Source organism: Schistocerca serialis, chromosome 2, assembly GCF_023864345.2.
Source record: "Schistocerca serialis cubense isolate TAMUIC-IGC-003099 chromosome 2, iqSchSeri2.2, whole genome shotgun sequence".
Classification (NCBI taxonomy): Eukaryota; Metazoa; Arthropoda; class Insecta; order Orthoptera; family Acrididae; genus Schistocerca; species Schistocerca serialis.
Genome location: NC_064639.1, coordinates 598,672,361 through 598,688,498, shown reverse-complemented (window position 1 = coordinate 598,688,498; position 16,138 = coordinate 598,672,361). Strand labels below are relative to the sequence as shown.

Here is a 16,138-nt window from a genome sequence, read left to right as displayed (position 1 = left end):
TTCCATTGAGGATAAATTTCCTAAGAACAAAAGATTCTCTGTAAATAATCAGAAACATTGAAAACTCCGAATGTGTGCCAAGCCTGTCAGAATCAGCAACAAGGAGAAAACCTGCACATTGCGAGTTTTGTTTAGGTAGCAATGGCTATAAAACGAACATAAATTGTGTGGGTAATGTAAAAAACTTCCCCTACTTGTGTCCAAATTGCATTAAATAAGAACAAAAGCTGGAAAATATTAATGTTTTAAAAAACAATTGCCAATCTAGACAACTGTTGTTTCAAATTTATGATTTTGTTGATATTTATGTAACTGTGTGTCCAAACTGTAATCAGTAAAGCAACAGGAAATAAGAAAACTAACACAATGCTTTCAGAAAAGTTTTTCTTATTGAAAACAGTCTGTCATTTCACATTTACCTTATGTGAATATTAAAATAAGAAATTTCCTTAGGGCTGTTCTGTGTATTATTATTGTTATTGTTATTATTTTCAACAACATATTGGAATATAACACTGCCAACAACTGTACAAAAAATTTTGCCTTTTTTGCAATATTTTAATCTGGGTTGTAACTAACCCAACATGTTAACTTGAACAAGCCACGATATTTGCTTTTAATATATCAATATTCTTAGCAAGAGCTTTGTCTTCCCTCATACACATTTCGTTTAGTGTTGCCATTATGTTGATAAATGCAATTACATCTATTTATTCTTCAGGCTGGTGTGGCTGAGGGTAAAATATTTTCGTCTGAAAAGGGAAGCAATAGGAGTCCAGGAATGGCAGACAAACAATTGTCTCTTGAGACGAAAGGTGATGGATCAGGTAATTCCATGTGTGCCTTATGCTGCTTATGAAGATACTATTAACAACAGCCCCATTTAATAAAGGGGTAATAGGCCTAATGCTTTTAGTTGCCAAAGGTAATTCTGCAATCCACTTCCCACCCCCTCACCTCTTAGTGGAAATTTCTCTAAATATTCAGAAAGTGTTTTTAGATATGTTTGTTGACATTGCTGTGAGGAGACTAGCTCACATCTTTGTCGTATTGAGTAGCAGCCATGTAATGTATGCTAAACTTCTTTAATGGAACTTTTATAACTGATGAAAATGACACATGCGCTTGTGTGTGTGTGTGTGTGTGTGTGTGTGTGTGTGTGTGTGTGTGTGTGTGTGTGTGCGCGCGCTGTTGACAAAGGCCTTAATGGCCGAAAGCTATGATTGTGTGAATCTTTTATTGTGCCTATCGCGACTTAGCATCTCCGCTATATGGTAAGTAGCAACTTTCCTTCTCTCGTATTGTTATGTTCCAGCCTGGATTTTCCATTGTTTGAAAATGACACTCCACTATGCCTATTATTTACAGTTGAAATGTCACTACATAACACACCAGCGAATCATTCACTCAGAATTTTCTTCAAAGGAATCTTGTGACATTGTGCAGTGTCATCCATACAGATTAAGTCCATGAACGGCTGCAAATGGCCCCCAAGTAGCCAGGCATAACCATTTCCAGTCAATGATTGGTTCAGTTGGACTAGAGGTCCCAGTCCATTTCACCTAAACAAATTCCACACAATTATGTAGCCACAACCAGCTTGCACAGTTCATTGTTGACGCCTTGGGTCCCTGGTTTCATAGAGCCTATGCCACAGTCAAACCGTCTCATCAGCTCTTATCAAATGAAATTGGGACTCATCCATAAAGGCCATAGTTTTCCAGTGATCAAGGGTCCAACTTACGTGATCACAAAACCAGGAGAGGGGCTGCAAGCAACGTCAAGCTGTTAGCAAATGCACTCATTTCAGTCATCAGCTGCTATAGACCATTAATGCCATATTTCACTGCAGTGTTGTAAGTCCCACATTGATTTCTGCAGTTATTTCAAGCAGTGTTGCATGTTGTTAGCACAGACAACTCTAAGCAAATGCTCCCACTCTTGGGGATTAAGTGAAGGCCGTCAGTCACTGCATTGTATGTGGTGAAAGAAAATGCCTGAAATTTGGTATTCTTAGCACATACTTGACACTGTGGATCTCAGAATATTGAATTCCCTAATGATTTCCGAAAGGGAATCACGCAGCCATAATCACGTCAGGAACCTTTTCACACGAATCACCTGAGTACAAATGACATCTCTGCCTAAGTACTTCCATTTTATACGGTATGTACACCGCACTACCACCATCTGTATATGTACATATCTTTATCGCAACACTACTGTCACCTCAGTTTATGCACCCTGTTTATCTCCCCCCTCCCCTACCCTTCTTCAAAAAGTGAGCAATGGTATTTTTACCAAATAATCTATCTAATTATTAACGTGTGACTTACTGATTGTAACTAAATGAATATAGTTCCATACACTGTCTGCTTTTGCACATGCATAGATTTATGTTAATACAATGAATCTGAAGGAGCTTATTTATTTTTGTGTAGGTGATGCTACTTCTCCTGCTTTTAAGACCTTCTCATTTGCTGTCACAGATAATAAGCCAGAATCTAGTGGAACACCAAAGTTCTCCTTGTCAAGTCGCTTTGGATTGTCAGAAATGAAAGGTGAGATAATAGTGGACACTTAAACTTTTAAACAATTAGATTTTATATAAAAGTTAAGTAATTATAATCAGTACATAATTTAAGTGAAATGTACACACTGTGAAGATACTCATTTCTTTAAGTTAGCAACATCAGGTGATAATGCCTAGATTAAACATAAATTCAGATCATAATATACTAGTTATGGGAGCCTAAAACAAGATAGTAAAAAAAAGTGTACATAGTAAAGTAAATACTGAAAACTTGGAATAAAACACATACCTGTAGAAGATTTAGAGAAAGTGGTGATTATAGCCAAAATTGTTGAAGTTATATTTAATCTTAGTCTGTCCCACAGATTAGTAAGATCCAGGAAGTGTTAATGTGAAAGCTGAAAGGTGCAGTTTAGAAACTAGCTCAAGCAGCAGACAGAAAGCTAGGAATACATCAGAGGCCTGTAAAATTGAGAGCAACTGCCCAGAAGCCTAATAAGAGGTGGTAGTTCATAAGGGTGAGATACACAGTTCAGTAATGCAGTCATAGTTTGAGAGAATAGCGAATGATCTGAACTTGCAGAAGTCAGTGGAAGTGGATGACATAGCTTTGGAGTTACTGAAATTGGGGTTACATGTGGGAAAGTGTGCCAAAAAGTCTATTAAACAGTGACTGTCAGTTTTACAGAAAAGCATTGTCATATTACCAAAGAGGGCAAGAGTGGAAAAGTATGGAAACTATTGAATGATGAATTTGACAAATCATGTTTGTAAATTGATGACCAAACTAAAGTCCAGAAGAATCAAAAGAAACCTTTACAAAATATTGGACAGAGGTCATTTTGATTTCAGAAAAAGTAACAGCTTAAACACTTTCTGGCTACCAACCCAACTAATTAGACTCAACCCAAAGTCAATGTTGAACCCTGTCTGACTCAGTTTACTTCTCCATCTAACCATGGTCCACTCACATTGCTCCCAAATCACACACTGTTTACATTCTGGAATTTCGTAACCACAAACCTTGCCTCATCGTCATCCCCCAGGGGTTCCCACAGAGAAAGAGCAGCAGTCCATCACCTAGAAACTGGTCCTGACCTTATAATCCTGCTTACCGACTTACGCTCCACCACTGTGATTTTGAACCACAAGGATTACCTGGCAGAGAGATTCCACCAACTGTCAGATTCGTCCACATACAAACCCTGCCACAGTGTACCCATCCCAGAAATGCGTCATGATCATCACCTCAAATTCGTTTGTCTTGCCCACAACCTCTCCCCTGAGTCCCTCTCTCCTCACCCCTACCACTCCACACACTCCTATCTTCAACATGCTTCCAGCCAACCTGCATGCCCGATTCTGGCCATTTATGTTGCCCCCATTGAGAGAATCTGCAGCCCTGGACCAGCACCTTCAGCCTATTAACTGTAATCTACCCTCCTATATAAGGAAGACCAACTTCTTCCTCTACGAACTCTCCACAGTTGCTGTTCCTGTACCACACAGCACCCTGCTCATCACTATTGATGCCACCTCCCCCTACACTAACATCCTTAATATCCATGTCCTTAACACTATTGAACACTACCTTTCCCAACCTGTGACCAACTCCAAACCTGCAACCTCCTCCTTGGTCACCATGACCAACTATATCACCACCCACAATAATTTTTCATCAAGCAAAGTGGTGCAGTGGTTAGCACATTGGATTCGCATTCAGTAGAAAAACAGTTGAAATCGCCATCCAGTTAACCAAATTTAAGATTCCATGATTTCCCTAAATCACTACAGGTAAATGCTGGAATGGTCCCTTTGGAAATCCAAGCCTCTGCTCTGTTTCTTATGACCTCGCTGTCAGTGGGACACTAAAGTCTAATTTCCCTCCCTTAATTGCTTATCCTTCAAAAGCATCACCTACAAACCAATACATGATGGAGCAATGGGCACCTGCATGGCACTAACCTGTGCCAACCTATTCTTGGGCCATGTACAGGAATCCTTCCTTAACCACCGAAAATCCAAAACTCCTCACGTGGTTTAGATTCATCAGTGACATTTTGATGATCTGGACTGATGGTGAGGACACCCTATCCACATTCTTCCAGAGCGTAAACACCTTCTCCCCCATTTGCTTCACCTGGTTCTCCTCAACCCAACAAGCCACCTTCCTCAATGTTGACTTCCACCTCAAAGGTGGCTACATCAGTCCCTCCGTCCATATCAAACTTACCAACCACCAGCAACACCTCCATTCCATACCAAGAAGTACCTTCCATACAACCTAGCCAAACATGGCTATCGCATATTTAGTGACAAGCAGTCCATCTCAAAATATATCAAGTGCCTCACTGATGCCTTGACAGGCCGTAATTGCCCTCTCAATCTTGTACAGAAACCGATCTCACTTGCTTTCTCTCTCCAGTCACTTACAACCTCCCACATTCCCACTGTCTGCCCACAAAGGAACACTCCCTTCATGATTCAGTACCACTGGAGCTACTATATCACATTTTCTGCCGGGATTTTAACTACTAATCGTCATGCCCTGAAGTAAGGAATATACTTTCCAATAACCTTTCCACCCCTCCCACACCAATATTCTGCTGCCCACTGAACCTGTGCAATACCCTTGTTCATCCTAATTCCACCTCTGCTCCCAACTGTTTGCTTCATGGCTCGCATCCCTGCAATAATCCTAGATACAGGAACTGTCCAATACATTCTCCCACTACTACCTACTCCAATCCGGTCACAGGCATCACATTTCCCACCAAAGGCTGGGCTACCTGCGAAAGAAGTCGTGTGATCCACGAACTAAGCTGCAACTACTGTGCTGCCTTCTACGTGAGCATCACAAAAAAGATGCTGCATATCTTCATGGGTGGCCACTGACAAACTGGTTATGAAACACCCAACTGCTGAACATGCTGCCGAACACAATGTGCTTCACTTCAATGACTCCATCACAGACGTCTCCATTTGGATCCTTCCTACCAGCACAAGCTTTTCCGAATTTTGCAAGTGAATTCTACACAAATCTCATATTGCTGAAAACATGCAATAAATATGTACCATCTGATTATGAATCGCTAGAGATTTCAAAACAGGTAATGGGCCCAGTTGCAATAATTTGTGTAAATCCTTTATAGCAATGTATCTGGGACGGCTGGGTGTGAGTAGCAAGTGAGGTAAATAAGGTGTCACAGTATCTCCCAGTGCAGCATCTCTGGCTCAGACTCATATGTGATAGTGCTGAATGTGTGCTACCATTGTGGCTATTGCTGTGTCGGAGAGGTAATATTTTACCAATCAGCATGCAGTGTGATCAGCACAGCAAATACATTTATAGCTGTGAATACATGAGGTTGCAACTTTTCCCCCAGTGGTACAGATGAAATAGTCCTCCATTCATACCTCTGTGGAGGCAGCAATGGCTGGATTCCCGCCTGGCAGTGCTGTGTGACCTGAATACCTGGATGCTTAGGTGGCAGAAACAGGTTAGAGACCTGGCGACAGTAGTGGCAGCAGCGCCATTGGTACAGCATTGGCTAGGACAGACTGGACATCATACTACTGTCCAGCTCTTCAACAATGATGTCCTGGTGTTGGGAGGTTACATGCAGCTGCTCAGGGTTTACTTTGCAAAATAGGCTGTGTTTTTGTGTGCTGCGAAAATGTCTGGAATAAAGGCCGATCACCAAGGTCTGGCTGTTGTCACATGATAGTTATTCAAACCATAGAAGCTTCCTAAAGGCTAGTCCACTCCCAGGGCATTGACATGCCAAAATGCTGTCATGGATGCAACGTGGCACTGCTGTGGATGCTGATAAGCAGGTTGATGACCGGTGCCGCCAATGCCTGGGTTCTGGTGCCCTGTCTTCAGCTCTAATCAGTGCTGTAGTTTTTTCTGTTAAAATTCCTCCTCTTAAGAAAAATCCGACCTTTTGGGATTTCTGTTAAAAATTGACTCTAACATGGAAAACGATTAATTTACAATTTGTTTCCTCCGCTTGACTAACACTGACATTTGGTCCATTACACTATCTACACTTTCCTTGCAGTGGCATTCTGCAGGGAGCAGTGTGTGTATGAAGAAGAGGTTATTGATGCAGCAAGACACTGACTCAGGCTTAGACAAATATAGTGGTACCAGGCCCTCCCATTAAGTTGACATTAGGCTCTGGAATTGAGTTTAGATTATGTTGAAAAATAGGGTTTGTAGCCAGAAGAATGGAGACTAATATGGTGTATTGGAATCCTGCATAAAATGAACCTGCTTTCAGAGAAATGTGTTGCATTACTTTCTGAACGACCCATTCTGCTTCTTCAAAGTTGATCAAAGCATTGTCTGTACAAATAACACATTAAAAAAGTTATTCAATGTATTAGTGCTTTCATTTCTTTTTGAATTGCAGATTATTATTATTATTATTATTATTATTTTCTCCCCCCCCCCTCTCTCTCTCTCTCTCTCTCTCTCTCTCTCTCTCTCTCTCTCTCTCTCTCTCTCTCTCTCTCTCCCCTCCCCCCCCCCTTTTTATTTAAAGTTGGCTCAAAGCATATGTTATTGGACATTTGTGTCTGTTTACCTCCTTGCCTAAAACGCAACCTAAGGCAAAATAGGTGCTGTCACACAACAGTATAAATTGCTTTAAGTAATCTGGAAAAGCATGCACTAGGCAGGAGGTCACTATATATTACAGTTTTACAAAACTGTTTCACTGTTTGGAGACCACTGAAACTTCACTCCTTTCTTCAAATGTTGTGTAAGTGGTCTTGCATTTTTAGAGTAAATTTTCTATAAAAATCACCTGGGCAGATATATGACTGCTATTCTTTGCCTATAGTGGGTGTCCGGAAATTTTTGATTGCATCAAGTTGCGTTTTGGCACTTCCACTGTTGTGGCAGATAATGAGACCAAGTAACAGACTTCTTGTACGAACTGGAATTTCTTGTCCCAACTGTTAGCCATGCTGATTGTTAATTTTCAAAGACTTTGCATTGACACATTCTATGATATCATCGAAATAGACCTTGGATTGCTTTAGTATTACTCCTCAAAATACACCATTCGCCAAGCATTAGTAAGTTGCTGGTGCATTTACAGTCCAAATTGTGATAATATTGATAATGACAAACCAGAGTTGAGAACACCATTTTCAGAAGATTTTCAGGCATTACCTTTAATTGATGCTACCCACTTCTTAGATCCAAGGTTGTAATGTAATGACACTGGCTTTGATTATGTTTGGAGTCTGTTATATTGGGCAAAGGGTAGGCATCTGTAACTATTTTCTAATTTAAATGGTGTTGGTCCTAACAAAAAGTATATGCTCTGCTGCCATCTGATCAGTTCTTTGAGACAGTGACAACAGGTGTTGACCAGGGGCCATTACTCTTCTGCTATCCCATACTGAAGTTGTGGAGCTATAAACTCCTCAATGACAGTTTGCAATTGTTTTGGGACCAAATACGGTTGCTTATACACAAGTGACTCATTCACAATGGGAATATAATATTGAGTTAGTGTGTGGCAGGCAATGATCCAGGAGGACCAAATAACTTACCATATTCTTCGACAATATCTCCCTGTCTTTGTTCTGTGCTCCAGATGTGCTACTTTCTTTCTTAGTGCAATTAAACTGATGACTGTCCCAGAGCTGGATAACTTGGATGTGGAATTCCTTTCTGACTCATCTTCATCCAGTACTGCCAGTGTGACTATTAGAATGTTGTCACAGAAAAAGACGTGGTGTAGTGGTTGAGCATGGATGGTCGCGAGTTCAATACTCACCTGAACTGTAAAATTTTAATTTCTATATTCGGTTCAAGTACATTCTAGAAGTATCCACAAATGTCAAGAATCATTATACTGGAATGTTCTGTTACTGTATATATACCGTATGTGTTCTGGCCCGAGGCAGTTCGCTCTGTGCTCTTGATGTGCAAGTGCTGAATAAACCTTCGTTCAGTGAAGTTAGTGTTCGCCATTCATCTAATTACACCTTCTTCTACATGACATTATTCTGGTGGAGACGATGGGTATTGGAACTTGTGATAGCGTACATTATTGACGACATAGTGGCTCACATTAGGCCACATCAGAGCTGCCGTTTACATGGCGAGAAACCCAAGTTCGAGCCATATTCAACAGAGAAGACGACGTTACAATGACAGCAACTGAGTGCAACCACAAGAGTCATCCTTCCAGTTTCTCTGGTAATGATGGCCAGTATCCAAACAAGTGGCTGAAGGTGTATGAGTGTATTGCCAAATTTAACAAATGGGATGAGACCGTGTGTTTGTTTAATGTATTTTTCTACTTGGAAGGCACTGCCAAGCAATGGTATGAGAACAACGAGGAGAAGTTCGCAAGCTGGGAAGTATTCCAGGTGGAACTGCGCAAGTATTTCGGCGACACAATGACAGAAGTGCAAGGCTGAAGATAAATTAAAGTGCAGTGCACAGCACAGCATCCTACATTCAAGGCATCTTGGAGCTGTGTAAAATAGTGGATTCTAGAATAAAGGAGGAAGATAAGGTTGTACATCTCATGAAGGGTGTTGCTGAGGACAGGTATCAAGCCGTACTCATGAAGCAGAGTTCTCTGAATGCTTCAATCCACAGGTAGAGAGCAAATTAGAAAAAATCAACGGTGAAGCACTGGAGACCATCAACCAATAAGTCAGGGTGTCAGCAACAGAACATCGAATAATTCGTGACAAGGTAGAGAAAAGATGAAGAATGATATCATTCAGCCTTTGCAGAGCCCATGGTTGTCACCAGTGGTTCTTATCAGGAAGAAGGATGGCAGTTGGCGCTTTTGTGTTGATTATAGGAAGCTGAATAAGATAACTAAAATGGACGTTTACCCTCTTCCATGAATTAATGATACCCTAGATTGTCTAAAGGGGGCTAAGTTTTTCTCATCCATGGGCATGTACTCGGGATACTTGCAAATCGAAATAGGTGAGGCTGATGCTGAGAAAACTGCATTCATTACCCCTGATGGCCTGTATGAGTTTAAAGTGATGCCGTTTGGTTTGTGTGATGCACCAGCAACCGTTGAACGGACGACTGATAATCTTAAGTCACCTGAAGTGGACGATGTATTGTTGTTATTTAGATGACATTATAGGGTTCTCAGAGATATTCGATGAACACACAAAAAGGCTGAGAGCCGTTCTTAAGTGTCTCCAACAAGGCTGACTGAAACTCAATCCAAGAAAGTGTCTCTTTGGAGCAAAAGAAATCAAAATACTTTGACACCTTGTGTCAAACGAAGGTGTTCGGCAAGACCCAGAAAAGGTGAGATCTATAACGGAATTTACTAGTCCTAAAAGTATTACAGATTTGAGAAGCTTCCTGAGAGTATGTTCTTATTACTATCATTTTACCAAAGCCAGGCCACTCCAAGAGTTGTTAAAGCCAATGCTAAATTCATCTGGTGTGGTGCTCAACTAGATTCTTTCGGTGTGCTGCGTAAAGCTCTTGATGACTGACCCTGTACTTTGCCTGTATGGTGAGAGAGCACGTACAGAACTACACACAGATGACAGTGGGTATGGGATCGGTGCTGTTCTGGTGCAAATTTCGGATGGAAAAGAGAAGGTTGTAGCATATGCTTATAGGAATTTGCTGAAGCCAAGAGAAACAACTCGACTACAGAAAGAGAATGTTTTGCTGTGATCTGGGCCATGTGCAAATTTCGACTATCTCTATGGAAGGCCATTCACTGTTGTCACAGACCATCATTCACTTTGTTGGTTGACTGGTCTTAAGGATCCAACTGGATGACTCACCAGATGTGCCCTACTCCTTCAAGAGTCTGACATTACCATAGTGTACAAAAGTGGAAGAAAACACCAAGATGCCGACCGTCTCTCAAAAAACCCTGTGCAAGACCATCAAGACTTTAATGTAGATAGTCACTGTCTTGCTGCACTCCAGGATCTCTCTGCTGAGCAGGATGACGCCAAGATATCTCAAATTATGCTTGCCTTAAATCGGTCAGAGGATGTGATAGGACAATTTAAGGTAGTTAATGGATTACTTTGCAAGAAAAACTTTGATCCGTTTGGAAATAGGTGGCTACCAGTGATTCCTAACCACGTGCACTTAGATGTACTACAGCAATTCCATGACACACCTGAAGCCGGACATTTAGGATTTATTAAGACATACATTAAAATCCTCAAGAGATTTTTGTGGCCAGGTTTATTTAGGAGAGTCTGTCGCTATGTGTCGCACTGTCGAGAGTGCCAGAGGAGAAAGGCGGTTCCTCAGAAACCACCTGGCCGACTCGTACCAATTCCACCAGCTGAAATGCCTTTTCAGCATGTTGGGATTGACCTCGTCGGATGATTTCCAACGTCTGCTAGTGGCGCTTGATGGATTATTGTTTGTGCTGATTATCTGACACGCTACGCAATTACAAAAGCCGTGAAAACAGCCGAAGCATTCAAGGTTGCCAAATTCGCTGTGGAAGACCTTGTATTAAAACACGGTGCCCCAAGGTCGTTAATTATGGATCGAGGGAAAGTTTTTCAGTCGAATCTTGTGACACAGAGAAACTGTTGGTGCAACATTACTCATCATAGGACGACTGCCTGCCATCTGCAAACTAAAGGGCTTACTGAACTTCTTACCAAGACCTTGGCCCACATGCTGTCAGTGTTCGTGAGTGTTGAGTAGAGCAACTGGGATGTGGTGCTACCTTTCGTGACATTTGCCTACAACACCACCAAGCAAGACGGCACAGGATTTACGCCATTTTTTCCTGGTGCATGGGCATGAGGTAACGCCTTACATCGTGATGACATGAACGATGACTACATCGGCCAGATGTTAACCAGACCTGAGGAAGCTCGGCAGTTAGCTCGACTCCGCACTCTGCAGGCTCAAGTAAACAATTGCCGAAGGTATGACAGGAGCCACTGCCCTGTTGTCTACCAGCCTGATGACCTCGTCTGGATCTTCACTCCTGTTCAGAAGGTTGGTCTCTCTGAGAAGCTCCTCAGGCCCTACTTTGGTCCTTATAAGGTTGTAAGACAGTTGTCTGATGTTACTTATGAGGTTGAAGATTTTGACCCTGACACAAGACAACGAAAGATCAGAGGCACAGTCCATGCCCTTCGAATGAAGCCGTATAAGGATCCAGAAACCCAGGGTAAATTTGAAGCTCCAGAGACAGGCAACAAGCGGAAAGGTGACGAAGAGTGTAGCGGTAAAGGAAGTTCTAAGAAGATCACCGCCAGGGCGAATATCGGGAGTATGCAGAACCGATGACTCATTCCTGGACTAGGAGGATGTAACACTGAGGTGGTGTTCTCTTAAGGAGGGAGCAATGTCACAGAAGAAACTGTGGTGTAGTGATTATGATACTGCAATGTTGCGTAGAGGGTCATGAGTTCAAAATTCACCTGAACTGCAAAATTTTAATTTCTATATTTAGTTCGAGTACATTGTAGAACTACCACAAATGTCAGAATCATTGTACTGGGATGTTCTGTAACTGTATATGTACCTTATGTGTTCTGGCTGGAGGCAGTTTGCTCTGTGCTCTTGTATGTGCAAGAACTGAATAAAAACGTCCAGTGAAGTTAGTGTTAGTCATTCATCTGATTACACCTTCTTCTACGTGACAGTATCACATAATAGCTTTACTTCTTTGCGACCAAAGTTATCAGTTCTGAAGGGCACTATTGTACGTCCATAAATTTCTTACACATAGGACAGACTGTCTTGTAAAACATTGTGCATTACTTAATTCTTCATTCTCAGTCAAATGTTAAAGTATCCAGAAAGAGTTAATTGGCAGATCAGATAAAATTTCCAATACCTTTTGGTATAATAACCACGAGTTGAGTTTAAGTGACCTTGTGTGTAGTTTAGGTAGCAACCCCTGGTGTAGAGGTGATCGTTGTGTCAATACTGGTTTCCTGGCTACAAAACTGATAAGAATTGGTGTTCCATTCAGTTCTGTTATGTGCCATTCTTAGTCAACTTTTAGCATGTTACACAGCCAAGAAATCTAAACTGAATAAGACTTTGTAGCCACTATCAACCATAGCGAGAACTTCCACACTAACCCAGAAGTTACTTCCCCCACTTCGTAAGTTACCACTGTTGAACTGAGTGAATCAGCATAACCTCCACCTGTGCCACATAATCTTGGCAGGTTCAGGTGTACTGTGCCAGTATATTGTTACTAACCATATCAAGGAGACATTGAGTTGTTACAAAGAGGCACGACAAAAAGACTTCTTCTAAAGTAGAAAACACATGCATTCACACAAGCACAACTCACTCGATGACCAGGCAGTTTGCCTGATGTGTGTGTGTGTGTGTGTGTGTGTGTGTGTGTGTGTGTGTTTTCTGCTTTGGAAGGAGCTCTTTTGGCTGAAAGCTTAAATATATAGCACTCCTTTTGTTGTGCCTGTCTTTGACTGTGCCTCTTCTATTGTATGATAACTAGCAATCTTTCCTTTTCATAATATTGTTGTTATTCCATCCTGAATGTCCCATTGTTTGATTTTATCCAGTATATTCCTATTTGCCACAGATACTAGAGATCCAGTATCTAATAAGAATTTACACAACTACCCTTTCACATAACTGGGCAAAGAAATGTCCACTGCAGAGGTGACCTGTGCTTACCCTAGCTGGAAGCATTGTTTAGTGGACACACTGCCCCCCCTCACGGAATCCGCAATTTAAAGACCGGGTATGAGTTCCATCCTGTGACCATCTTCTCTGCCTTTGGAAACATCTGTATGTAAAATTCTGTTCAGAACATGCAAAACATTAACAGGGCTGACACTGTTACTCCGTGCAATTGAAGTGCATGTGACCTGTACAACCACATCTATATCATTTTATATCTGTTTTAAATATTACCTTCTTTTTCCTTTATTTGGTGACCTCATAAATATCAGCTAGTCTTGTCACAGTTTCTACTCCTTGATTTGAGGCTCTTTGGGAATTCCGTACAATTCGTTAGCATCCTGATGAACCACCTATTATTTCGTTAACGGTCATTTCAATAGTAGGTATACTATTGCAAGAAATGCAGGAAAAAAATTGTGCTTGATGTGTGTTAGGTTACATGTTGCTGCGTATAGATTGTATGTAAAGCGCTCAGTCACAAACTCTTGCATCAGTGAAAAAACTAGAAAGAAATATTCCTAAATTTCTCGTATGTCATAATTGGTTTGCGATATTGAAACAAGATTTTGGCAAATGATAGTGCGCAAAGACGAGAGTACCAGGTTACCAGTATGAAATGAGCGTTTTTTTGTGAAAATGAAACACTAATTTTGAATTGAAAAGTAAAAACATTTTATTCAAAGCACTGACCATTGCTTTCTATATATTTTGACCACCGTTCTGGCAATTTGTGGACAGCACGCCAATCAAAATGTTCGTCTTTTGAAGCAAACCAATCACACCCAATTTTCGACTTCTTCTTAGGAATCGAAGTGTTCCTCAGCCAATGCGTGTCCCATTGATGAAAACAAATGGTAGTCGGAAGGGGCCAAGTCAGATGAGTACGGCGGGTGGGGTAGCAGCTCCGAGCCAAGTGTTTTCATTGTATCCTGAACCGGTTTTGCTATGCGTGCAGGTGCATTGTCATGTAAAAAAAATTATTTTGGCATGTCTTCCGGCCCATTCTTGTCTTTTTTCCGATCAGTGCATTGTTCAAATTGATCATTCGTTGTCTGTAGTGATTAGTATTCACAGTTTCACCGGGTTTTAGAAGCTCATGATACACCACACCTTTCTGATCCCACCAAACACAGAGCATTGTCTTCTTGCCGAATCGATCTGGTTTTGCAGTCAATGTTGATGGTTGTTCCGGATTAACCCATGATTTTTCCCGTTTAGGATTCTTAAAATAAATCCATTTTTCATCGCCAGTGACAGTTCGACGCAAAATTGATTTTCTTTCATATCTTTGAAGCAAAATTTGACAAATGGTTTTTCGGTTTTACATCTGTCTTTCATTCAGTTCATGCGGCACCCATTTTTGACACTTTTGGATCTTTCCCATAGCTTTCAAATGGTCAGAAATTGTTTTTTGTGCAACATTTAGCATTGCTGCCATTTGCTTCTGACTCAAAAGTATCATCTTCATCCAATATTGCTTGCACTTCGGCATCTTCGAACTTTTTTGGTGGTCTTCCACATTCTTCATTTCTTACATCAAAATTATTATTTCTGAACCATTGAAACCATCTTTTGCATGTTGCTTCTGATAGAGCATGATCACCATATGCCTCGACAAGCATTCGATACGACTCTACAGAACTTATTTTCAAATGAAAACAAAAAATTAATGCTTTCCGCAAATCATCACTTTCTGGTACAAAATTTGACATTGTTAACATGATGGTAAACATGTGATGTTGTTTGTTACATGACTTGATGTATGCTAAATATCTTTGACAGGTGTCATAACAAACAAACAAACAAACAAACAAAAATTAAGGCTTGTTCACAACAAATGTTTCATATCGACACATTTGTATCTTAACACTCTTTCATACCGGTACACCTGGTATTTTGCTGTGTGATTAATATGCCAAACTTCCATATCTACCATGATATTCAAGTTACTATAGATTTTTACTGTGAAATAGTGTAATTATTCAGGGCCATTGATAGCTGGTGAAACGAGAATTTCTTTTGGGTTCTGTAACAATATAAGAGAAGAAGCTACATGTTTATTTTTATCCTGAGAATGGACTGTTTCGTGAACTACTGACCCGACATGCACTCAGTTGGTACTTTAATAATACTGCATTTCAGGATTCTATTGCAATTTCAACTGAATTAGAAAGTTAGTGAGATGAATGTTTTTAAACTCAGCTGTGTTTTGACAAAAGAAACAGATTTTTAACATTGCAGCAAGAGAATTTACGTATTCCTTAAAACTTGTCACAGTTCTTCATGAATCAATGGCTCCTCAACTATCCTCTTGCTATGGCTGACAACTTGAGACTAGTTCTGCCGTGTAACATTTGCAGTGGCTTCTTTTGTCAGCATTTCAGAATTACTGAATGTAAAATTCTTGCTGTATATTTGCCACATTACTCTGTCGGATTTAAATGAGCATGATACGAAGGCAACCTGATGAAACTATGCCTTTCACCATTAGCCAGTTCGTCGACCTGGTAGTGTGAAGTTTTGGTTTGTGCAGCACTAAAAGTCCCATTAACTTCACCTTGTACATGCTAGATTAATGTTCATTTCATGGAACATTTCTTTGTACCCAGAACAAAATATCCACTTGCCTCCACTGCATTGTTAGAGCTTTAGCATAACAACAGATTGGTGTAGCGTTTGTCCGTTACTATTGTCTAATTCCGATGAATATTTCGCAGCAGAATTTTATCTTCCCAGCTGGTGAAAGTGTTCTTGGGTGACACTTTTATTGCAGGTCTTGTGTTCAGATGCACTGCACTGTTGTTGTTGTTACTGCAGTGCTAAGAAAAACACTTGCTCACAATACTTGATGACTACAGAACACTTCAATGCCAGGAAATACAATTTTACAAGAGCTGAAGAACGTTGATGCATCTAATGTGTGACACTACTAG

At 40.7% G+C, this 16,138-nt stretch overlaps 1 protein-coding gene across 1 annotated transcript in view; it reads left to right on the top strand.

Moving 5' to 3' along the window:
* LOC126457632 (E3 SUMO-protein ligase RanBP2) overlaps positions 1–16,138 on the top strand; it is a 302,750-nt gene that overhangs the window by 205,622 nt on the left and 80,990 nt on the right. The window contains exons 23-24 of the mRNA XM_050094102.1: positions 722–827; positions 2,442–2,561. Coding sequence (XP_049950059.1) covers positions 722–827; positions 2,442–2,561 — 226 coding nt within the window. The remainder of the gene's footprint in view (positions 1–721; positions 828–2,441; positions 2,562–16,138) is intronic.